This window comes from Lampetra fluviatilis, chromosome 2 (assembly GCF_964198595.1).
Source record: "Lampetra fluviatilis chromosome 2, kcLamFluv1.1, whole genome shotgun sequence".
NCBI lineage: Eukaryota > Metazoa > Chordata > Hyperoartia > Petromyzontiformes > Petromyzontidae > Lampetra > Lampetra fluviatilis.
This window is the reverse complement of record NC_136276.1, coordinates 13175028-13202251: the sequence shown is the minus strand read 5'-3', so window position 1 is coordinate 13202251 and position 27224 is coordinate 13175028. Positions and strand designations below refer to the sequence as shown.

The window sequence follows — 27224 nt, the reverse complement described above, 5'->3', positions numbered from 1 at the left end:
TTGCATGTGTGATCCCGAGGCATCGTAATAAGCTACTTTTTTTTATTGTAAAGGGGGCTCGGTGTGGGGGTGGGGGGTACATAACTCACTTATCCGGTGCATGTGTATTAATTTCGGTGATGAATAGCTTGTTTAGGGCGCCATGTACAAGCTTATCTATCTCCTACAAATGATCCCATAGTGTAGCCATATGCTGTCAGTGAAAGGGATAAACAGAGGCGAAGGTCCTGAGCATCTACATATAACGTGAGCAGCTGCGTACTGTGACTCGTTAACCCGTGGATGAAACTGGGCAGCATTTCCCGGGCTAGGGCGTCGGGAATTGACATGCTTATGGAATCGAGTCGTTTGTCAAACATCTGTGCGCACACCCCTGGGAGGCTATAGGTTTGCTAATCAGCTACTCCCCTGGGCTTTACGCAACCAAACATCCCACACATTCGTGAGTTAGATGGATTTGTGATGCATTCTTTAATCAGAATATGTATTTGAACTGGAGGAATCCGATTAGCTATAAAGCTCTTTTTCAGAGAAGTCCAGTAGGGGCAGGTCAGAAGGTTGCAACAACAAACAATACAAAACCACGACACGGGTGCGAAGTATAGGAAATGTAAATAAATGACATTAAAATAAGATGAAGCTAAACTATTATTTATCTTACCAGGTGAAGCACACTGAGATATTAACGTATTTTTCAGAAGCGACCTGGCCATAAATGATAGTTCAAAAAAGTGGCTTATCATGTGGAAATGTATAGCAGAAAAATTATCTAAATGATCTAAATGCATGTTTCTAAATGGCAGTGCAGCAAAACTCCTCTGCAGAAATAAAAACAAGGAAATACATTGAATCTTCTTGGTTCTTTCGGTAAAGTCACGTAGAATGGAAATAATAAAATAATAAAAAGAAAACGTTCTTATTTTATTTTTATTTTATTATTTCCAGTTTACGTGACTTTACCGAAAGAACTAAGAAGATGAATCCCTGCAGTCACGAAAGCTTAAAATCGAAAAATACATTGAATGTTAATTGTTTACATTTTCACTCTGCCTCGGAACAGCCCACTTGGATGTTTAATTTTAAAATGAAAAGTCATGCATTTTAATCCCAATTAACACGGGGAAGAGGAGATATGTTTCACGTAAACTTGGCTTGCATCTGCCATTAAATTGGATGTCATCCTCTCACAAGGTTAATAATTAACGAGCTAAACGAGCTCAACGAATAAACTTTTTTTTTATAATCCAAAAATAATCTTTTTTTATTCAGTGTTTCGAAATCATACTTTAGCCCAGTGATCACTGAACGTTGTGTTGTTGTAAACGAGGAATATCGACGGTGTACACACACTTATGCAGGAGAAAGATATTGTTCTAAAAAGTGATAGTTATTTAGAACAGAGAGATGAAGTAAAAGGTAACGAATCACTCGAAAAGAAACACGTTGTAATGTAACGACTCACCGAGACTACCAAATCATGTAGATACAATCTAAACAGAATTATTATTCATAACACAAATTCAGTGTATCCCAGTTCTGAGCCTTTAATGGGCACGCTTGAAATGTTCCCGTTAGAAACACACCATTTACAAAGAAATCTGTTACCAGCCCTGCACAGGCGATGCACACAGTTATGACCACGGGCGTTAATCGCAAGCTACAAGTAGAGCGAACAACAATATAGAGATTACAAAATGGAGATGGATGGAGGGTTGCAGAGCGACAATAAATAAGGACAATTTCTGCGAGGTGCATGAGAAGCCATCAGAATTCGCATTGCCCCCACCCCACCCCCCCCAAGGCAACTCCATTAACGCAAGGAGGGACTCTGGCTATAGACGCCGCTTGATTCGGTGGGGGAGGAATGGAAGAGTGGGAAGGGAGGCAGACGCGGGCCTATAAATAGCGGGGCAAGGTGCGCTTCCCCCGCAATGCCGCTGTAGAAACGAGCGAAATCTACGCTGTACACACTCTCACCTACCCACTGGCATTTGTGATGGCACAATGCGGGGATTCAACAAATCACGACGCACCGATTCAATCAATTTGGAGATCGAGAGCATGCGAGAGAGTACGTGCCAGGGTACCGTGTGGATTTACAGATGGCAGCGTACAAGGGCGGAAAGGCAAACCAGGGACAAGATTTATAGATGGAGTAAGTGAAGCCATAAAAACGGGTGGCCTATTACACACGGAGCGTGACAGCCAACTCAATATGGGCCGTCTCGACTGAGAATCTCTACAAATGAACAAACAATTGTTGAGCCTCGTGATTGTATGCACGTACCGCTATTGTGTTTGAACACATCGGCGCAATACCGGGGCGCGTGCTTGCTTAGCTAAGGTACAGAGTGCGGCGCGACTTCACCATACGGTGCCCATTAAAAAATGAACTCAGCGTCAACGAGTAAGTTACCGATTGCGAAAAAAAATAGAAAATTTCGTAACGAGTGGCGAAGGGGATGTGGAGTTTCAGATGCCAAGAGATGAGAGAGGTTGTGCGTGAGTGTCCTGGCACGGTGACGTCCGTCCGTGAGGAGGCATCCGAGGCCAAGTGTCAATGTCTTACGATGCGTGCAGGTGCAGCCGGAATGATGGGTGCGTCGTTGCGGTTGTGCTGTTTCAAATGGAGCTCCCCGAATGCGCGAGCGAATTTGACATCGCCACTTAATTGACCACCATGTCCAATGGGGGGCACATCATTTGTCGACCATTACCGGGGGCATGCAACCCATCCTCACTCGGCTCACCATGCGCGGAGGTGAGTTAAGGCTGACACGAGCTTGCACCCGATAAGGAACTAAATTGAGAGGATGAAAGCGGCGTTCGTGTCATTGCGGAGAATATAAGTAACGCGATAAATAATCATAGAATATGCTGCCGGTCCCATGTCTGTCTCTCCAGGACAAAAAAAAATAACAGTATATTTTTTATACAGCACGACGTCCACACGGCTTGCTGCTATTGCGTGTTTTCAGCAGAATTTGTTGAATTCAAGCAGACTATATTGTCAAAGGTGGTACCATGATGTAGATATTCACCCCAAGCTCGCATTACTCTGCTAGTGCTTGTCTTTGTGCTGTACGCCTCTTGGCGTCCTCTGGTCTAACACCGTTTGAAACGAGGCTCAAAAGAAAGGTGTCTCTGGTGTGGACCAATCAGTTTCACAGACAATGCATATATTATCCTAGTATGTTTTTTGTTTGCATTTTGACCACAAGTATTGTGGTTAATGCAGACATGATTCCTTGTAAAAAGGTTTCAGTTTGGTGTTTTAACAACTTAACACCTGTTTTGTTTTTTTTATTCTTGGGTTTTTTCGGTAATGTCACGTAGGTAAAAAATTCAAATTAATAAAAGTAAAATAAAAATAAAATTTAAAAATCACGACGTTTCGGAGGCAACACATGCTTCCGTCTTCAGGTGGAACCGTCACAGCACGATAGCTGCATAAAGTAATAAAAGGGTAAAAACGTATTCTCACTGTGGTCTGGTTTTGATGTATAGTGTCTCATCAGTGCAGATAGGCTCGCTTAAACTAATGCTCGTCAACTGCCAGATGTTTATGGGCAAGGACCCTCTCCGTTAGATATGGGTCCTAATTAGAAGAAATAATATATAACACTAAATAATCATGACCGTAAATGTGTTTAAAATAAGTGAGAATTAAATAAGCAGATAAATGTCTTCTTCCCATATCTGTTTCTTCACATAAAAATAGAAAAAAAAATATTTGCTTTTGTTAGATTCACCAAACTCACTCTCCAGTCCACCCTTCTCTGCCCCGGCAGGCACCCAAAAGCACCACAGCTCTGGACAAGTGTGTTGACTATCGCTCTCATCACGGTGAGCTTGCGTGAGGGAGGCACTGGTTAATTAATGCTTGTGCTTGACAACAGTGACTCCATGCCCTAGCCTTGGCAGCACAACAAAGGAGCCGCTGTCCCTGTGGGAACGTGTCCGTACGTGTGCGTCCATGCGCGTGTGTGCACATGTACGTGCGTGCGTGCGTGCGTTCGTGTGCGCATGCTGAAAATAAACTCACGTTTGTAAGGTACCCTTCACACAGCCCTGTCGTCAATGAGAGAAGCCATGTTCTTGACCCTCAAGGAAGGACATCCACAAAGGCTGTGTTACAGAGTTCAGCATAGAATGCAACACGCCTTAGGTGCAGCAATTAATTAATTAAATATCAATGTATAATAGAGGTGTTTTTGGGTAAGATCGCGTAAATATATAAATGTGTCGTTAAAACCCGCCACCACCCGACACAGCCAACTAGTAAGTTTGTCACGTAAACAAAACGTGGCCAATTCGTCACTAGTACGGCACCACACCGGTGTGTTGGAGAGCCAAGCCACAACATTTACAATCTGATCACGACGTTTCGCCGGTAATTACAACTAGCTACATTAGGCGACAGCCAGATTTGTGGAGAAGTCCACCTGTTTAGTTCCTTATATAGAGGCGTAGATGTGGTGACCACGCTTCTGCGCTCTTGAGTCAACGTACATTATGCATGCACATTATGCGAGCCCATTGATCCTGTCCTTCCTGTCCATTGTGTGAATTAAAATAGCCGTATCAACGGTAATCCCTACTGAAGTATGGTGGCCTGTATAGGCATGCATTTAAACAATGTATTATTTATACTCTTTGGTTCTTTCGGTAAAGTCACGTAGGTATCAAATAAAATAAATCACGACGTTTCGGGCGGAACATAAGCGTCCATCATCAGGTGGGAAAGCATGGTCTGCCTCAGCAGCAGACCATGCCTCAGCACGTGGTCAGTCGCCACCAACAATTTCCCAAGCTCTGCCATAGCAATGTTGAATTTCCATATCTAGCTTTAGGATATTAACAGAGCTGGGTTACGCTTAATATCCAATTAAGTATGGTGACACTAACTTCACTCTGAATTAGTTTCAACATTACCTCTGTTGATTTTCATGTTTTACTATGGTAGTTTCAAAGTTTTAATTTAGTTTCGGAGCTAGGGTGTCACTCTAATTGGACACCCTTATCGTCAAACGCACAGAAAGCCTCTAACATGATGAGGACATCCATTATTTCGCTGACATTATTATGGCATTGCCAAAAACATACCCCAACATCGTCCCAAATAATGCCTTATTACGCACTTTAATAATGCGCCCAAGTAAACAATTGCCAAGTTACTTTACTTGAAGACTTTACATGCTTTATAAATGGGAGACAACATGCATTTAAATTGGCAAGATCGCAGCTATGTTAGAAAACCATGTCTGCTGTCACTGGGTTATAATTTTTGCTTTTTTTTTTAAAACCCCAGCTGTTAATTGTGCCAAACACGCCAAAATTTTCAGAAACCCAAGTGCATTAAAATACAAAATTCATATAAATCTGTCATCCTTTCTCCGTGCAGATTCCGATTGTGAACGGCCAATTTAAAGAGACAAATCCATTAGGGTTACACGTGCACGAGCCCGACAGAAACAACAAAGAACCAAAGAGGCAATTTACAGTGCCCCCTGCCCCCATCACATTTATTGAGACACACGCGGCGCTTTCTCTCTGACAAGATTCCCGATTAGCATCGCAACGTCGCCAATTTTGGAGAGAAATCAAGAGCGCTGCGCTTAGCCCCAAATGAACAGATTATCTCTTCTCTCTGCATTTGTTTTCATTTAGAAAATCAAAGCCTATACTGCATTCGAATTCAAGCGGTGGTCTAGCAAAATCTCTGATGGAGATTCGACAGCTACAAAAAGCTAGGGAGGTGTTTGTCTGGGGGGAGGGGGGGGTTGTGGAAATATGCAAAACGCTCCACCACGTGCACCAAAGGCAGCTTTGCTGTCATCGCGCTCAGCAACCCAACGGAGACAAATGGGCTGCGCCTTTCCTGACTCCCTGATGACGCAGGTCAGACCCTGACTTGCCATCACCATTGCCCCTCCATGGGGCTCTTTGGCCCCCACGGGGGTTGTGCGGAGTTGACAAGTGGCCGATCATGCGCGGGCACACGGGCTTGCCAGTCCATTCGCACGAGCGGTAATGTAAAATGATGAGCGCCGTGGTTTTCGCTGTCTGTTGCCAGCAAGATTGATCGGCACGTGATCAGACACGCCATCACACTGATGGCTGCACAACCGCAGCACAAGGCCCTGATGTTCTCTCTAAAGCAACAGGGACATGTGAAATAAAAGTTCTTACCGATTACTGCGTTAGCGACACTTAGCACCAACGAAGCCAACATGTTCTTGGTTCTTTCGGTAAAGTCACGTAGAAGGGAAATAATAAAATAATAAAAATAAAACATAATAAAATAATTCTCACTTAAGAATTATTATTTTATTATGTATTATTTTTATCATTTTATAATTTCCCTTCTACGTGACTTTACCGAAAGAACCAAGAAGATGAATCCCTGCAGTCACGAAAGCTTTAAATCGAAAAATGAAGGCAACATGATCAAAAGACACGCAGTAAGAAAGTGCCCCAGAGAACACGTCATTTCACCCTCCCGGTGACCCTCTGCGCTCTCTCCGCAGGGCATTCGCGTGCTCTCACATCACGTCGAATGCAAATCCTTGTCACGGGCCATTTGCCGTCACCGCCACCGCCGCCACCGCCGCCACCACCGCCGCCACCGTTACCACCACCACCACCGCCACCGCCGCCACCGTCACCGCCGCCACCACCACCGCCGCCACCGCCGCCACCACCGCCACCACCGCCACCGCCGCCACCACCACCGCCACCGCCGCCACCGCCGCCACCACCGCCACCACCACCACCACCGCCACTGTTACCACCACCACCACCGCCACCGCCGCCACCACCGCCGCCACCGTTACCACCACCACCACCACCGCCACCACCACCGCCACCACCACCACCACCGCCGCCACCGTTACCACCACCACCGCCACCGTTACCACCACCACCACCGCCACCACCGCCGCCACCGTTACCACCACCACCACCACCGCCACCGTTACCACCACCACCACCACCGCCACCATCGCCGCCACCGTTACCACCACCACCACCACCGCCACCGTTACCACCACCACCACCACCACCGCCGCCGCCACCACCACCACCGCCGCCGTCGCCGCAGCAAGACGGAGGCTCGGAGACGTGCGTGACGCACACCTCCATTCGGAGTTCACAGCGGCGGCGACGGTGAACCAGCAGTTTGCGTGGCACAGAGCCGCGCGCAGCCTCATCCGCATTACCAATTCATGCCCCAAATTGAAACATAAAAACCCATCAAAGACGCCAAAACAGTTCTCTCGCTCGCATCTGCAAATGTGTTTTTGAAATTTTGTGGGTGTTGATGATGTTCTTTTGATATTGCTTTCAACAGGTACCGTTCTGTGCATACGCTGATTAAAGTAATGTTTTCCAAGATGCGAGCGTTGAAAGTGACAGGGGAAAAAATATATACTAAATATGTAGTTTGAAGGAAGGCAGTAGATTCGCAGCGATCCATTTTTAGAAGTTGAAAATAAGCTCAGCGCTTTAATCACCCCTATCATGGCGGTGATAAAATTGAATCCTCAAGGGTCATGTCCTTTCCAGCCCAGCCAGATGTAATCCAACATCAGCACTCAAAACCACATGCATAAAACATCTCATTAGCTATCAGCATCCTGCCATGATGTGTTGAGGTCATACGGGGAGGAGGTATCGTCGGTTTTTTCCATCCACAATCCCATTAATTCTAATATAATGGAGTCATTTAGAAGCCTTGCAAGAGGCAAACTGGCCGACGATGATCATGCTTAACTCAAGTTTATTAACAAACTCACCCAAAGTGACACCTTACCGGCGGAAGATCATCAAAAAGATCATTTTTTTTATACTGAAAATTGTTGGACAAATTATAATTAGTTTTACTCAATGGTGTTTTAAATATTTTGAAAGAAAAATATATCGTGGTTATAACACGAATATTAATAAAAACGTACTGTTTGCCTCTTATATATTGCTTTACAGAAGAACAAGAACTGCCTTTGTTAAATTATCATTGCTCTAAGTGACCTGGCACTCTGCTTAAGTAATCAATAGCGGGTGATATAGGGTAGGGAATTCTGCTAATGAATGTAAAACGATGTTCTTTCTTGCTGAAAAACTGGTACGCGCTGAGACCGTTTATCCTGCAGGTTTTGCTCCGAAGGGCCTGCTCATGGCAACGCACTGCATTCCATCACCTCTGAGCTAAGAGGAATCACAAGGACACGTGCAGGGCAAGGCAGGGCAGCCAACCACACAAAAGAACAGGTAGGGATCGCACGAGGATCTCCGAAGCAAATAGAGTGCTGTTGAAGAGCACGCAGGAACCGTTACGTCGTCCTTCATGTGCCAGTGAGTTTCATTCCATCAGAAACTTCCCGAGTGCTCAAAAACACGGCCGTACGATTGCCTGCAAGGCCCATCCTTGTGCTAACACACCAACCCCCCACTCCCCCCCCCCCACCTTTTGCAGAGGGACACAGACTGCAGGCAGACCACAACAGAGTGGGATGATGCATTTTCCTCATTGGAAAGTGCCCGCAGTAATTACACTCTTTCATCTTGGTTGTAAGCATTCCTTCTCCGCTGACCTCCACTGCCACAATCTTTGGGGGATGGGGAATTTATCTCAAATTCTACATGATCCAGAGCTGGCCAGACTGCTTTGGCGAGGGTGACAAAGCCAGCCCTGAGGCCATTTATTTCAGTATTAAGCAGCAAGAATAAAACACATCAAAGTGCAAGGCCACCAACGAGATAGACACTCATCACATAGTGTTTCTCCCCCTGGGATGTTTACACATGTGCAGAAATGAGCCCATGAAGCATTTTATTGAAAACAGCCTGATAAAACAGTAGCTGTGCTGAATGCATAATGGCACAAAAGGCTGAACATTGTGCAAACATGCATACAGCGATGTAGGTTTGGGATTATTACATTGAGGGACAGAGAGAAGAACAAGTGGCTTAAGAGAACACACGGAGATAAAAAGAGAATAAAGGGGGCCTTGGGGCAGAGCATGTTGCAAAAATGGATGGATGACGGCCGATGGGCAATGTCATGAAGGAGTGACATCGAAGGGATGTCATGGAGTGATGGCTCCAGCACGTGTGCAGGTGCGAGGTGGATTGTTACATCGTTGGATCGTGAAAGATGGAGACGGCTTGGGGAGGCTTTCGCCCAGCAGTGGAATGATCACCACTGATGACAATGATGACGATATGCTCAGTAGTGCAGATGTCAAAAAATGCAATGAGCATTCTGTGAGCGATAGGCACGTCCGTCGCCCTGTTTGCTTAACAAAGGCTGCTCTGTAGCGGTCGCGATTGCCTTCATTGGTAACCATTACTTACGATGCATTTGCAAGAGGATGATTAAAAATCTGCAAATAAACAGGCTGGTTTAATTATTGTTGTAATAGCGTAATGAGTACGATCACAACGTATGGAGCTCTGTTACAGAAACGCGGTACTTCGTCGAAGGGAAGTCGGTTGATGGATTTGAACGAGGTGGGGGGGGGGGTTGGCTTTAAAATCAAGGGCACGCTCAGCCTGTAGCACCGCAAACAGCGCTGGTTGTTGAGAAAACGCGCGGGTAAAATTGCACACGATGTCGCCCAGGGAGAGCTGGGATGGGTAAATTACTTCGACCGACCCATCAGCCAATCTTCCTGTGTGGCAGTTTAATTCCAGACTGGTGCAAATTATGTTTGGGAATGTTATTAGTCTCGAGAAGGATGCGTTTCATGTGTTTTGTGCTATATATATATTTTTAGCAGCGTTGAAAAAACCCCGCGGAAAGTAAGCTGTGCGCAATTTATCTCACTTTATTGCATAAGACAATGGCTTTTATGAAAATATAAATCGACTACATAAGAAACAAAGGAAAATATAACTTAAGCCTCTACATGAATTCCGAAATACTTTCCTCCCAAAAATATTTAATTGAAAAAGTGAATAAGCCTGTACATGGTTTCGAACATCATAACGTATTCTCTGTTTTAATTAAAGAGTTGGGGCGAAGAGCTTTTCAGTCTCTTTCTCACAGCTTTCCCTTCCAAAGGTCATCATGACTTTACGACCCCCACGCTCAGAGTGTGGCAGGACCTCTCGTTAGGTGACATTCCCAAAACACGGTCCAGCAGCCCTTTCGTCAAAACGTCACTCAATTAATGAAAACCAACTCTCTCTCTCTCTCTCTTCCAAGTTCTCTTTCATTTAAGGAAATATTATCTCATACCATAGTCAACACCAATAGAAATATTTACATGATCACTGGGCGTTCTAATTTACATTCATAGTAATTTCTCAACTAAGAATTGGGGGCGGGTGGGGCGCTGGGGGGAGGATGTGCTGAGAACAGTGGCCCAGCTAAAACTAAAACACGTATAATACAAAACACATGGAAAATTTCCTACAAAATGTCATTTATTTACCATCCTAAAAAGAGGGCGAAGATTTAATTAAAAATCCGATTTCATTTGAGCGGCTGATGTGTTTTCGGCGACGTGGGCACTGACTCACTGACTCCGCGATTGGATGTAAGGTGAAAGGCGCGGCCCTGCAACTGCTCGCTCTGCTGCTGGGGGAAGGGCCTCCAACTCGAAGGAGCTCCAGAGAGCCTCTTCTGGGAGACATTTTGGCCTACTCTTCTAGGCTCACCATCTGTTCTTGAGAGAGGTGGGCACGTCACATGTGGCTACACACCTCCGATTTGCACGGTTGGCCACGTACGGCGCGAAAGAAGTTCCACATACATACAGGTCATGTGCGGCAGTTTAAAGTAGAGATCGGTGGAGGGGGTGGGGGTGGAATGTAAACATTCTTTGGTTCTTTTCGGTTAAGTCACGTCTAAAAATAAAATAATACATTAAAATAACATATTACGACGTTATTATTTTATTTTTAGACGTGACTTAACCGAAAAGAACCAAAGAATAATTCCTGCAGTCACGAAAGCTCCTAAATTAAGATGGATTGTAATAAATTTGCACCATTGTTTCAAATGTCTCGCCGGGAGATAGAGCCAGTGACCTCTGAATTTCAAGTTCAGTGTGTTGACCGCTACACCACAGCAGTGTCCCCAATGAGCGAGAAGCAGATAATATTGAAACCAGCGTCCAAAGTAAAAAAAAAACGCAGCATACTTAATAGGCCAACTCCACGATTCACTCACCGGTAATCAAGAGTCAACTTTACCAAGAATAAACAAACTAAAACACCCACACATTTGCAAGAGGGAGGATATAAAATAAAATTGGTGATGCTGGTTTGAATAGTGAAGCAATGGACGGTCATTCTACAATACACTTAACTAAACCAAGCGAGGGGTATGACGCAATCATTCATCTCTCCAATTAACTTTCAGGATGCACTGCCGCGTGATGCCCGACGATTCGCTCCACATCAAACGTCACACTGAACAGCGAGCAGCGCGACCCCGACAACACATCGGAGAGCTCTGCAACAGAGCCGTGAAAACCTACGCAGTTCGGCGTTCATCTCCATTGGCAGCCCTGAGCCAGCAAGGAAAAATTTAACGTTCCTGTAGCAGGGGCGGTTTCTCCACGAAGCAGCCGCCATGTCATATTTATTATGAATAGACACTCACTTTAGACGAAGACATGACACCGGAAAATACATCCTCAATCACTGCATCTCCTCCATTCTCCGTAAACATCTACAAAGATGTTTTAATGAGTTTAACTTGTACCCACGGCCTATTTAAAGGGGGGTTGGTGGCCTCAGGCACTAGACCCCTAAGTGGAGCTGATGGGAGCGGCTCAAGTGGAAATGCTCCCATTTGCTGGGGCAGTGGCGGGAGGGGGGGGTAGCCGCTGATCTGGCTGTATAAAGCTCCTTGGATGTCCTGGGCACCCTGGAAAGAACCCCAAGTGCCACTGCATTGATCATCATCATCATCAACCATGATCAATCCACTGCTGGAAGAAGGCCCCTTCAAGCCGTCACCATCTCACATGGGTCCGCGATGTAAAAATCCACCTAGAATCGGCACGATGAGACAATTTCATAACTCCCCTCGGACGTGTTCCCTCCCTTGGCCATTACATTCATCTGTGTTCTATCCCCATCTCACTTACACACACGCCTTGCGCCGTCCTCTCTTTATGCACCCGCCATCCCATCCGCTGCCGCGACACCGGCGGTACAAGCGCATGGATTTCTCCGGACACCGCTTAGGGCGCTGGCTCAGGAGTTGACCGCGCCACCTGCCACCTGCTCTTGCTGCAAATCTTCGGTCCCTGGTCGCAGCTGCACTCCAACTGCCCACGCTGCTGGCTTTGATTGCTATTCACAACGTGCTGGTAACACACACGAGTGTGCACGAACGCACACGCGTGCGTGTTTAGAAGCCACGAAGAACACACGCGCACACAAGTTGCCTATAAAGTATTTGTATTTAATGCAGGATAATCTCACTTTTAAAATAAAATCTTACTTCCTCAGACACCAACGCGTGTGGGTTCCGTGTGCTCTGTTGGAGAGATTTAACAGAGCAGCTCACCACCGTAGCCTCGAACCAGAATTGTACGGAATGATTTATTACTAGTCCTGCGCATCTCATGGGCTCGTTGCAATGTTGAAACCACTATTCAATAGGCTTGTCTCACGCCGCAATGTTTTGGTATTATGTTGCGCATCCACACTCCCTCATTCTGTTTTGTCATGTTATTATTTTTTCCCCCTGCATTTAGCCAGAGCGAGGGGGGTTCTAACCAGCATTGCTCTCTTGTGCTCTTGCGTGTCCCAGAGCACCATTGCTCAACAAAAAAAATGTGTGGACGGGGGGGGTGGGGATGAATTGAAATAAATATTCACGCTTCTGTCTGCATCTGTCTCCCCATTCCCTCCTAACCCTTCACATGATCTCTGTCTTTGTCCCTCAATCTTACTTCCCTCCCACGATTTCTCTCTCCCTCTTTATCTTCCACTCTCTCCTCTCCATCTCGTTTCCCCTGCTGCAAGTCACCTTCATCAGCAAGATGCCACTGGTGCGAGGTGGACTTGACAGAGTCGGTGTGGTTAGGCTGCCGTTTAAACATCACATATCTCTGTTGTATCCCATTACAGCTTCCTGTCAAACCAAAAAAAAAATCATTTATATTCAAATACAAGTGTGGTGAAGTGTCCTTTTTCAAAATCAGAGCTTCAGATAAAATCCCAGCATTCCCTTCTGCTGCAAAATAACCACGACAATAATCTATTTGATCACCTTTACAGGGAATAAACGCACACGATGTTTTACCATGTGGTAAAGACTGCAGAAGCGACTTAACGTTCAATCCCAACTTTGAAAAAAATCTTTAAATCTTAAGATTGTTGCTCACATGGAATTTACCAAATTACAATCAATAGCCTGGGCTATGACGACTGCGATTCCATCAACGCTGGGCTCAACGTTGCCAATGCTTTCTGACAAGATTTTGTAGACCGAGAGACACATTGCTTCTGCCAGACGGAAAGAAAATCCCTCAATTTCTGCAGTAATCTCACATTTCTGAGTGCCTGCTCATGTGCTAGTGATGTCAAAGTGAATGAGCACATTTAATGTGGCCATTAAGGCATCCACATCAAATAGACCACAAAGAAACATGGTCACAGACTTCCACGGTCGACATATTACAGCCCGTTATCAATCAACATTTTTACAACTTACACTTCATTAAGACTCTACGGAAATTGCGCTGTCTATGCAGACTATGCCGTCTTCCGCACGGCTCGACTTGGGTGTGCGGCGACACGATGACGCCAGATCCCTCCGCGTTCCACGCCGCTGGTGAGACACCACCGAGCGCTGAGCGCGGCGCATGCGACTCCCCGGGCGGACCTCGCGACGATTCCAGAGAAATAATTATGACCAAAAAAGAAAACCGCCGGGCGCAGGTGTGGCGAGTCGTAAGGCGGGATTGTAATAAATGCCGCTCTGAGCGGAGGAATAAGCTTGCGGGAAAATGTTCACCTTGTCCCCACAAGGAATTCTATGTTGATAGTATTCATTGGCGATCGTGCAAGAGAAGAGACATAGCGGGTTTGTGCAGGCTTAGTGTTCTTCGGCAGGGCAAAGGTAGGTAAACAACAGTCACCAAAGTGTACAGTTGATTGTTGCGAATGTTAGACATTTCATAGGAAAAGGTGTTAGATATATTTAAACAAAAAAAACTAAGCTAAACTATTTTGTATTTTAACAGGTAAGGCCCACTAAGTTGTATAGCTATGTTTCAGAAGCGCCCTGACCACAAATGATAGCTCAACGAAGTGGCTTATCACGTGGAAATGTATTGCAGCGAAACACTCTAAACGCATGTTTCCAATGTGGAGGGTAAAACCGGAGGACCAGGAGAAAAATACACGCGACCGTGGGGAGAACATGCAAACTCCAAATATACAAGCGTCAGGGTCGGGATCGAACCCACGACCTCCTCCATACCAGGCAAGGTATTTAACATCTCACCAGCTGTAGCTAATGGTGGCAATATAAGATGCTTTGTCGGGGGTTTAATAGATGTTCCAGTTACATTTACTCCACTATTTGGAGGGAAAATGTGTGGCTTTAATATTTGCTCAAATGGCTGAATTTAGTGCATATAAAATTTTGGATTAAATAGGCATTACCATATGAAATGAGTTACAGGTAATTAGGCAGACAAATACTTACCACATGATGTTCATAATGAGGTTTTGATAGATGTCTTTTAAGTAAATGCACAAATACACATAACACGAGCGAGTGCAGCTGTACATGTCCATAAACAATGCAACACGTACGCGTGTTTGCTTTATAATTACATGAGGACAAAACACACTTTTTAGCAATAATGATTGCGAGTGCCTACTAAGGTAAACTAGATGCAGCAATATTTATGGCGAAACAGGAGTGTTATTGCCTACACATGAAATTGCGTTTCTAGAAGTGTACATTTTATATGATCACCGTAATTTGGGGTGCCTCAAGCAATGGTCAAGCGTCTTTCCTGTGCTGACATTCATACCACAAGTCATCATTCTAGGATGAGTGCACCAAGGGGAGACCAGGCTACGTTCAAACATCAAACTTCAATGGTCTACACGGGCAGGAGTTGAACCTGGATACAGTAATTGGAACAGGAGCACTATTCGCTAACTACAATGCTACCTTTCAATTGCTATTCAACAAGAGCTTTAGTCTGGCCTACATAGCATGCTGCTAGCGGGCACCTGTGGAAAGATGGTGTGGCAAGAGTAACACACCTGGTCGCATGTGTATACCCAGTGATAATGTTGACATACCAGAGACTAATTTAAATCTGAGTGGATCTAGGAGAGGCCCGGTACCAGCTCAGCTACCCGCCCGCCACTAACGAACCCAAGCTGCTGCTCTACCCACTGCGCCGTCACTCCCGATATTCACCCGCGCACCCGCACACAAAAAGACAAAGATCCCCCGTGTAGCCTGTAACAGACTGTTGGGGCAAGTGCAGTTAGCGAGCACCTATAAAGGCCGGCACGGCACACGAGGGGCTGGGTGGCCAACACCACGCCCGGCCGCCTTTGTCTCCCCAGTGGCGATGTTTACACGTCGTACCAGGTACTCATTTGAGGCTGAGTCGACCAAGGGGAGGCCCAGGACCGGTTCAGATAATCGTCACCGGCGTTGGCCGTGAGCGGACAATTGAACCCGGGTCGCCAGGTTCGTAGCGCAGCGCGCTAACCGCTACACCACCGCTCCCCACACACACCCAACACACAAACACACATACTCTTAGTTCTTTCGGCAAAGTCACGTAGGTAAAAAATAAAATTAAAATTAATAAAAATAAAATAATAATAATATTATTTTACGTGACTTTACCGAAAGAACTAAGAGTTTGAATCCTTGCAGTCACGAAAGCTTAAAATCTAGAACACAAACACACACACACACACGCGCCGAGGACATCATGCGGCACACACCCAGAGATTGTCGTCGCGCTGGTACCGCTTCCAGTTGCTGCCCGTGTCGCTGTGCAGCAGCTGGTAGCGCGCCACCCACTCGGACGAGCCGTAGCGACCCTGCGTGGCCACGGCCGTGACCCGCGACCGTCCACCCAGGTCGAGCTGGAGCCACGGGGAGGGGTCAGCGGGTGATGGAGCCCAACCGCCCGCACCTGCAGCCCACATGCAGGGACAGTCAGCCAGAGGGCAACGACAAAAGATAAAGATCCTCACACCCCCCGTATAGCCTTTGGAAGTATGCAGGGGCAAGTGCCGTGAGCGAGCACCTGTGAAAGCCGGTTTTACGGCACACGAGGGGGTGGGTGGTCAGCACTATGCCCGGCTGCCTTTGTCTCCTTGGTGGTGGAGTGTACTCATCACACCAGGTACTCATTTGAGGTTGAGTCGATCTAGGGGAGGTGCGCGGAAGCGCTTCGGATAATTGTCACTGGTATTGACTGTGATGCGGAAATGGAACTCGGGTCGCCGGGTTCGTAGCAGATTGCGGGAACCACTCCGCTAGTATTCCGCGCACACAGAAACATTGCGTTCTAAAATAATCTTTATTTCATGAAGTGTCTCTCATGTTGAAATATCTCCAAGCACTGTCTATACGAAAATATGTATAAACAAATGAAATTAAAACTACTTACAAGTATAGATAAAATCCAATCTAAAAACAGTAAAAAGCAATAATCATAATACTAATGACAACCACACTCGCTATATAAATATGCAGAATTCAAATATCAAGCAAATAATAATGAGTGCACTCACAGTCTATGTACAATACAATCAGGCTACAGGAAAAGCCAAGGCATAAAAATAGATTTTCAAGCTGGATTTAAAAAAAGAAGCGTTCCACAGTCTCGACGCGTAGCAGCAGAATGCAACGATCACCCAGCATTCACCTCTTTGAGATTGGTATGGATAGCAATCTGGAGTCCAGGGAGCTTAATTTCGCATGCACATGCATAACATAGGCAAAGACAAAGATCCCCGTGGAGCCTATAGGAGACAGTTGGGGCAAGTGCTGTTCGCGAGCACCAGTGAAAGGCCGGAACGACACACGATGTAGTGGGTGGCCAAAACTACACGCGGCTGCCTTTGTCTCCCCAATGATGATGTTTGCACACCACACCAGCTACTCATTTAAGGTTAAGTCAACCTAGGAGAAGCCCAGGACTGGTTCAGATATTTGCCACTGATATTGGTCGTGAACGGTTATTTAACTCAGGTAGCTGACTTCCTATCACAGTGCGCTAACCGCTGCACTACCGCTCCCCAGATAGACACGCACAGACACATGGGCGCACGGATTCATTATTGTGCACCGATATATAAAACACTGGCATGTACAAACACACACACACAACCAAAGCGTAAACTACTCTTAGGCTTTTTCGGTAAAGTCACGTAGGTAAAAAAATAAAAATAAAATTAATAGAAGTAATAATAGAAATAAAATCATAGATCACGACGTTTCGGAGGCAACACAAGTCTCCGTCATCAGGTGGGACCGTCACAGCTAAAATTACTGCATCATGTGTAGCTGTGACGGTCCCACCTGATGACGGAGACTTGTGTTGCCTCCGAAACGTCGTGATCTATTATTTTATTTCTATTATTATTTATATTAATTTTATTTTTAATTTTTTTACCTACGTGACTTTACCAAAAAAGCCTAAGAGTATGAATCCTTGCAGTCACGAAAGCTTCAAATTTAAAACGAAACAAGTAAACTCGTAAAAACAAAGTTTTTCACTATAAATCCTTTATATGCGTGGCATAGGGGCGGCTAGAGTCCTCTCGTCCTCTGGCTTGAGATGGCTGCCACCTATGGGTCAGATGATTGTCTGGCAGCATTAAACAATTGGTAATTAAATATTTAAAAAAAATTCCCTAAACAGTGTAACATTTTGGATTTTTTTTCACGAAAATGCATTGTCACGCACAACGAGTCTGTGTGCAAAATGTCAGCTCGATTGGATCATGGGAAGTGGGTTAAAAGACGAACGGAAGATTTGCACGGTCCTAAGCAAGCAAGCGAACTTAATATAAAGGATTTAAAAATACACACAGACAAACACGTTGAGTCGGCAACAGGTGCGCATGGGTGCGCAGGTATCAGATATTGTTTTAAGTTGATTTTGTTTAACCAGTAAAGTACTCAACGAAATGTATGTACATGGGCACAGACAAATATAGACACGCAGACACATTACAGCTCAGAAAGAGGCACCTACATGTACATTCACGACAAAACGCGCCGTGAATGCTCGTTATACACATAGACCTCTACATTCAATTCACTGAGATTATATTAACGCATCAGGCACGGACTTTCCACATAACCATCCATGAAAGCAGCCATTCATGATGAGGTCTATTGCATGACATGACCTCACCATCACTGCACTGCAATGTATTCTAATGTGTTGTTTATACAGAATTTCCCCTGAATCCTAAACATAAGGGTGGTGTCATAGCTCTCAATGAAAGATAATAGCAGTGTTTTTTAGAGATTTCTATGAAAGAGAATGGCGGTCGTTTGAATAGATCTCTATGAAAGAAGATGGTGCTTTTTCAAATAGAACTCTTTAAAATAAAATTATGTTTTTTGTTTAAATAGATTTCTATTAAATAGAATGGCGATCGTCGGCAAGCTACGCCAAATGCAGACGCTTGCCTCCTTCAACGCCGAGCGTGCCCCAGGCACCAGTGATTTATTCATTTCATTTCACATTCTTTGGTGCTGCCATGCTAAATATCCTGCTTGTCGCCACCTGGCTAATGTCCGCCAGTGGAGTTGTGGCTGCTGAATCTCTCGCCACGAATCGCAGGCAGATATCAAACGGCGCTGCCATCGTGAGACTTGCGCTAGCACCAAATCCAATCGCAGTGCAGTAGCCCCCTGGTTAAGTGACATCGGCTAACGGTTTTTTCGGTTAACGTTTCGCTTCCCATAGGACCCCATGGTTTCGATTAACGTAAAAAAAATTTGCTTAACAATAAAGCTTACGTTTTTCACGCGGGCGCCAATTTCGACCAATCAGAGTGCTCGGAAGTGGGGCTGAGCCATGCCCTCAACCAATCAGCGACGTTCATTTATGAGTGTTTAGACCTCGACTGGGCTTTGTTTACATTCTACGTTTTCTGTTTTGGCAGTGGAAACAGCTCCCTTGCAGACTCAGGGATTATTTACTTATTTTCCAACTTATAAGTGAATTCGAGTTACAGTTATTTCGATGAACAGTAGTTTTCGTGTAATGGATTAAAAACGTTAAACGAGGGAATACAGTACCACCTTTTCGAAAAGTTTTCCACAGTCACTTATGAGATGATTGTCAACGTTATGTATTTTTTGCAAAGCGATTTTTTTTCATCACACAGTTTCAAAGCGTATCCTAAAGCGTGAGAAAGGAGGGGATAATGATGAAAAGACACGGCTCCATCTTCGTGACTCATAAACACCGAACAAACACCTAGAGCAAACCGCGAAAATCAATGCAGCTTAGAGCATCAATTTACAATGGTTCCACTTTTTCACGTGATATACGAAGTGGTTGTTGTGCATCCACGAACGTGTGATTATTTCTAAGACACGCGAGAGAGTAGACTCCTTCACGTGTGCGACTAATATTTCCCGCGGATTTACTGACCACTGGCCTGCGGACGTGAAATGATTAATAGAAGAGATGGTTCATTCAGCGAGTGCTTCATCACCGACCCATCGGATGGCATCCTTGGTGGCCAAGTTGTAGTTCTCGTAGACCGCCGCTAGTCAGCGGGCAGTCATCAACAACACGGGGCATTATTTTAAATCAGGGATGGGGAACCTTTGTTCTGCCAAGGGCCATTTGGATATGTATAACATCATTCGCGGGCCATACAAAATTATTAACTTAAAAATTAGCCTGTTATATTTGGTCAAACATTTAATTAACTCACCCCTAATGTGATGGCTGGAACTGCTTCTCTTTGGTGAGGCGTGTGATGTTAGCTGGTATTGATGATGTTGCTACTCGCAACTGCTTTTCCAGGTTTGCTCCTAGATTGAATTTCGAGTCCCGCCACACCAAATGATTTCGCGGGCCTCATACGGCCCGCGGGCCGGACGTTCCCCACCCCTGGTTTAAATAGTCACAGCCGCAGACTGGCTTGTCATGAAGGACTCAATGGTGGAGATTGGCTGCGCAGAGACCTTGCCCTGTCTGGAACCTGTTCAGCATAGCCCACGAACGGCCTGGCAGCTTGAAGCCAGGTGCACGACTGTAGAATCCGCGATGAGGAACTGGCAAAGAGATGATTCATCTGGTGAAGATCCATGTCCGATTAAGAATAATTGAATTCGGAGCTTACACTAACAACTCTGCTGAAGTCCGCAAGGAGAGGTCTCGAGTTCACTTTGAAAGAATGACGGAACGTTAATTTGAAAGCGTGAAATTGGCGCCAGCCATGCATCTTATTACAACAACCCATGTTTTTGAATTGCTGCAACATGCGCGCAGGAAAAAAAACTGACAATGAATCAGTTCGCTCCCTCTCAGCAAAATGCTGCACAACACTCGTCTATTGCTGGGCATAAATATGCCCCATTAATAACTCAACAGAGCTGCTACGAGAAGATGTCTGTAATTACACCTGGTACTTAGTCGTTTACCAGACCACGTCGTATCTCATGATTCATGTTCACCCCGTGCTAGCATGTCATGTGTTGTGGGCTTGAAATGTCATCAGGAGTCACTCTAAATGAGACAAGTTGTGTTTAAAAAAAAAAGGCTGAAAATACTTTTCGAATGTTTATGCGTCATATTATGACATAACTAACAACCTGTCATCCCCCTGTATTTGATTAAATAAGAACCGTTTTGTGGAGTAAGTAGTGGTCATCCTACGGGGAGAATAGCCCTTGTCATAGGAAGATAATTTCCACCACTGGCTCACGGTCGCCAATGGAGAGAAGCACTGCCTTATTATTCATTTCAGCAGCGAAGACACTTTGATTTTGACTTGAATTGGGGTACAAAATGTCCGTCCACTGCTTAAGGAAGGCCGTGTCAGTCATGAGAGTTCTTTGACCATTCTTCATGATGTCAGCGTGTTGCGGGAATCCAACTCCCACTGCTGCGCCCCAAAAATGCAAATGCATACATTGAGATGAACATCCACGAATCTGAGATGGCGAATTCTTGCCCCATGTACGTTTATGCCTTTACTTATCCAATATAATGATTTAAACACATCTGCCCATGTAAATAACATCGAAAGCATTTCATCTTTCCCGACTCCCCTTTTAATACGTTAGTACTTCCCTGCATTTAATCTCAAATTTGTGAGTGGCATAGTCGTTAGAGCTGAACATGGTAATGTGCCTAAACGCATTTTTTTTCATCAGTGCTCATCACCTGCCATGACATATACTGATCAGAAATATTGACATTCATGAAGAATAGAGAACAAAAGCTCGGCAAAGTCTGGCAAAGAAGCAGAGAGAAATAGAGAGAGCGAGAGAGCGATGTATGCTTGCAATTACATTGAGAAACAGAGAGAGGTACAGATTAATTATAGAAGTAAAATGGCTTTCACAGATTCGTCACGAGAAGGGAAGATGGCTGGCGGTGAAGACTGACAACAGAGTAGCAGCCAAACGAGGACAGGTGCCCGAGAGTGTGGCTATCGCGGAGATGGAGCGATGGAATCATCTCGTGTACAGGTGCTGTTAAATTGTTAAATTCCAGCACTGTAATAGATGGTGACAGTTTGGGGAGGCCTTCATCAGATTGATGATGGCTGATGATGCCCATGCGTGTACATCAACAACTACAAAATATGCGTAACGCAATGTTCCGAGAAATATACCGACAAAGCCTTACACAGAAAAAGGAAATTAAATATTCAAAGCGTCAGTGGCAAGCCTGTGGTGAATCTGGAACAATGAGTGAAGAGCGTGCAGATCAATGCTCAGTGATGTCAAAACCAATATGAAGCCAGCAGACATTCTCGTGACACAGCGGGACATAGCCAGATACAGCCGACTCCAAGCAAAGACAGACACTAAACGGAGCCCCAGCGATATGAAAAAAATAACCTTTTTTCTTATTTATAAATCGACATTTAACTGAAATGCACATCTGCAAAAAATACAAAAAACGCAATGGCACTGAAAATCTACAACGGGTTTTTTTCCCCTTGGTCATTGAATCAGACCTAACTTTGTTAGTCACGAAAGCTGGGCAAGTGAAAGGTTACATTACACAATGGCATCACTAAGTAGCGCATATGCATTAAAATCTGAGGGTCCTTTATCTTTTAAACCCATAACCTTTCGAACAATGTGCAATTAGCTCAAATTGATGAGGATTAATGTGTCCAGAGCTTTAGTATTAGCTACTCTCACCCATTCTGTTCATTATCTAGCATTACGACAAAAAAACAAGCCGTTGGACGGTGGTCAGGGACGTCGGAAAATCCACAAGGAGACACGTGGACAAAGGACAGGGATTGGCGCAACACAAAAAACATCAATCCTTTAATCCTACCCGTAATCCTCTGATGAGATGATAATGCAGTTCCACTGATTTCAACCGGCAGCAGGGATTTTCAAGTATGGCAGGACGAATGAAAGCAAAGTGACTTCACATCTCATCACTGCTGAAACATTACTTTTGATGCACCAGGGAAATTAAAAACAGCACGATTGATTTCACATTTGACTTCGCTGTTGGTTGCCGTTCCCCCGGTTTGGACACGTGGTGATTTCGGCACACAGCTCGTCCTTCTCGCTGGGGAGAGCGGCCGCTTGTCTTGAAGTGGCACAGGGGACGGGTTACGTCGAAGGGAGTGGGGACACATAAGACCGTTACGCTAAATATCCACGCTCAGAACAACGTGTGTACAAATTAGCGCTTCGAGGGCCATGGTCAGCAACAATTTTGCTTTGCTACATAAACTGGTGCGCAACCACCAGGGTCGTCGGTGGTTCAGAATCCAACTCATCGCACGGTTTCATTATATAACCTCTGCCGAATGTTTGAATTTACAGGAAAAAAGAACGAATTTGGGTGAGAAAACCGGGCAAACTTAACAGGCGAGTATACGTAGGAGCAAAATTAAAGTGCTTACATCAAAAGCCTTCCATAATTGCCACGAGGATTTATTGACTGTGTGTCGCCAGCGATTGGTTGCTTATGGCTAGCTATACAAGTAATTAAGAGTCATTTCCGAGGCACAGAATCCTTTAATGAGTTTGCTGCGCTGAGTGCACTTCCCGCGGCTTCATCTGGGTGCACTGGAGCGGGCACGGCGGTGGCGGTGGCACCCGAACGGTGGTACGATGGGGAAGGCCCGAAGGGTTGGTGTGGTGGCGCCATAACATGTGGGAGGGGGGGGGGGGGCTAGGAGGTGATGTCGTCACCCTGCGAGATGTTAACTACCTCGCCTGGTATACTGACGCCAGTATATTTGGAGTCTGCATGTTCTCCCCGTGGTCACGTGGATTTTTCTCTGGGTCCTCCGGTTTTTCCCTTCCACATTTAGAAACGTGATGATAAGCCACTTCGTCGAGCTATCATTTGTGGTCAGGTCGCGTCTGAAAAAGGTGCTATACAGCTCAGTGGGCCTTACCTGGTAAAATAAAAGAGGTTTTTTTTTGCATTCACCCGCCACCTTCACCTCCAGCATTCACCGCCTTGTCGTTGAGCCAATATAAATTCAAGACACCCGGCATGAATGTAGGACAGGTGGAGGGAAATTTGATTAAAAAGATTCTCACGCGGAGTGTGGGGAAGGGAAGGAGTGGAATTTGAAAAATTGTGCTGCCCCCAGCCTAAGATTTAAACGCCAAAGGCAGCAGCAGCAGCAGCAGCAGCGCATCTCATCTCCTTTCACCCTCACGGGGGGTAAAGAGTCGTTTGAATATACAGCTTTGTACGCTTCTACTTTTCTGGTCGCAGCCTAATTGTGCGAGGCCATAATCAAGCTTGTGCAGGATACAACCATTTCATTTACAGTCTTCGCCACAGAGCATATTATTTAAATTGTGTGCAAGTAACCGATGCCGAGTCGTGGGGTTTTTTCTGCAGTTGTAAAATAAAATAGCCATTCTGTCAATGTATACCTATTAGATATATTCACTTTTAATCAGAAATCTAGTGAATATACATTTAATCGCCATGTCAATTTTCGTCTGATTTTGAGAAGAAAAAGAGTATCCATATATCCAAAAATATATACATTTTTCTTCCTAAAATCATGCTAGGTTTGCCAATCAGTCAGATGAAATGCTGGCTGAAGATGTCAAATTCTGTGTTTTATTGCTGGCCGCGCAAGGTTTCTTTCAAAAGGACAGTTGAGAGCAAGATGATGGCATGCTCTAGTGCTTGCTGATGGACAAAATCACTTCCCTATGCGAGGTTGTGTGCGGTCAGAATTTTGTTTCCATGATTCCAGTGCAGCCAGGAATGTACATGAGCGCATTCACGTTATATATACAAATGTATGTTTTTTTACCATGGACAAATGGTATAAAGACGAACACAAGAGATCAGACACACAATGACATAATTCTAACTAGTTAGAAAAATAAGTGGCCTTGGGTACGGCAGGTCGCTAGATTGGCAATGGTCACGAATAATGACAGTGGCAGCCAAGGAATGGAACACATCTGAACGTATGTCTACCGAGGAAATAGTGATGACATCAGCTCTTGTGCAGGTACTGGGTGGAATTATTACATGGCAGGACCATGAGAAATAATGACGGTTTGAGCCCTTCATGCAGCAGTGGATTGGCCATGGCTGACGATGATGACACTACACAGGAAGATGCTATAAAAGGCATCCTGTAGGCTTCCCCCTGTCCACCTCCAGAATGAAATCAGTCTTCATCCCTACTCCTTGCAGGCTTGTCACACAGCAAAGGGAAGTTATTGTAAATGTAATTATGTGTCGAATCATGGATTCAAATAGAATATTATACTCACGATGCATGCACCGAATTGCTAATGCAGTAATACATGAATTGCATTGAAGTAAACGTGACTGGAATTTAGACAACACAAATGAGACGGTAAAAACAAAACAAAATAATCGATTCTTGATTCAAATCATGGCCCCAAAGCAGCGACGGGAGGAGGTATAATTCACTAATAGTCCAGTATACATGATACCTGCATTGTCCAGTAGATATGATACCTATGTAGTGACATGGAATGGGTCACTATGGCGTGTAGTTCTGGTTACTGGCAGAGAAGGGGATCTGCTGTTGTTGCAGCCCTGTCTGCCAGCAGGTCACGTGATAAGCCAGAGAAAGGGATGTGGGGCAAAGGTGACAGAGGGGGCACGTGAGGAAGAGCCCGGGACCCTTCTAGTAGGTTCTAGAAGGGGGGGGGGGCGTGGCCGATCGCGGAGCGAGGCCACGTTGGGGGGATAAAAGGGAGACCCTGAGTAAGACTCGTGGCTGTTGTTTGGAGTGGAACCCGTCGTGCTGCTGGAGTCCACGTGACCGTCTTCACCTCCTCGGCGTTGTTGGTCACACAGCCTGTTAACTGTCCTGACCATAGTGTAGTTACTCCCTCTACCTGTGAAGGCTATAATAAATAGAGTGCCTCCTATTATTAGTGTCTCTGAGTGACTCACCACACCTGCATTACCCAGTAGACAGGATACCTGCATTGCCCAGTCGACGTAACAATTCAGATCAAAATTAGTTCTACCACTCATGATACCTGCATTGAAGCGAATGCAATTATGTATTCACAATGCAAACTACATGCAAATGTAACCTTTAGAATAATTCAAAGAATGAGAGAGAGAGAGAGAAAAAACAATATATAATACGTGATGGAAAATAGAAATGAGAGAGAACAAGCAAGACACAAAATGATAATCGAATTTAATCCTTGACCACAAATCATGACAATTCATGAAATCTCCATGAGTGCTTGTTAGGGGATGGTGGAGACAGTGAATCGTTGCATGCCTCTCCGACAACATTACTGTATTTGCATGAAAATCCACATGTAGCTTTCCAACTTCCCGTTAAAAAGTGCATTGCACAATACAGTATGAGTATTCAGAGGCCCCAGTAAACATGGACGTTTGGCCAACCACGTGACAACGTTGGCCCAATGGCGGCCCGTTCACTGGGACGCGGCGTCTCAGCATCCTTGGTGTCAAACACAGTAAGTATTATAATTGTTTTTTTACCCTTCTATCTGGCAACAAAACTGACACCTTTTTTACAAGGAGTCATGTTTGCATAGACCACAATACCTGCGGTCATAATGCAAACAAAAAACATAACTGATAATATGCACTGTCCTTGAAGTTGATTGGTCCACACCCGAGACAGCTTTCCTTAGAGCCTAGTCTCACATGGTGTTGGACCAGATGACGCCAAAAGGCGCACAACTCAAAGACAATGCACCATCAGAGTATGAGAGCTCGGGATAAGCATTTACACCATTGGAACCTCATTTGCCAGTAAAAAATATGATAATTGTTTTTTTTACCCTTCTCTCTGGCAACAAAACTGACACCTTTTTTACAAGGAGTCATGTCTGCAGGTATTGTGGTCTATGCAAACATGATTCCTTGTAAAAGACAGTAAGTATTGTTTATGAGTGCTGCACTTTTAAATGTATATGGAACTTGGGTGTCATAGCACGGCTGGTGCACACTGCCAGGGATACCGTGGAAAGCGGTATGTGTAGTCGTTAGTGCGCTGCGCTACGAACCCGGCGACCCAAGTTTGATTTCCGCTCCCGGCCAACACCAGTGACGATTAGCCGAACCTGGGTCTCTACCCTAGATCGGCTCAGCTTCAAGTGAGTACCTGGTGCGACGTGTAACCATCGCCACTAGGGAGACAAAGGCCGGGGCATTGTGCTGGCCACCCACTCCCTCGCGTGGCGTGCCGGCCTTCATAGGTGCTCTCTAACACCGCTTGCCCCAACAATGTCTCTTAAGGCTATACGAAGGATATTTGTGGCTTTGTGGTATACAGTGCATGTGGCCTGCCAGAGCCAAAGATGTAGAGTAACCCTACATCTTTTTTTATGACGACAGCACTGAGTGTAATTCATGTGAAATTCAACGGTTAATTATTTTCCGCGTGCGTTAATTCTGTTGTAGGGTTGCAACCTCTGAGTTTCATGGGAAGAAGACTATCTCACAAAACCAGAAGAGGGGAGAACCAAGAAGGTAAACGTATCGTTTAGATTTAAAGCTTTCGTGACTGCAGGAATTCAT

The 27224-nt window shown here is 45.2% G+C and overlaps 1 protein-coding gene across 1 annotated transcript in view; it reads right to left on the bottom strand.

Moving 5' to 3' along the window:
- Positions 1 to 27224, bottom strand: part of LOC144943033 (contactin-associated protein-like 2) — a 146601-nt gene that overhangs the window by 94567 nt on the left and 24810 nt on the right. The window contains exon 3 of the mRNA XM_078870202.1: positions 15952 to 16145. Within this exon, the coding sequence (XP_078726328.1) occupies positions 15952 to 16145 (194 nt within the window). The remainder of the gene's footprint in view (positions 1 to 15951; positions 16146 to 27224) is intronic.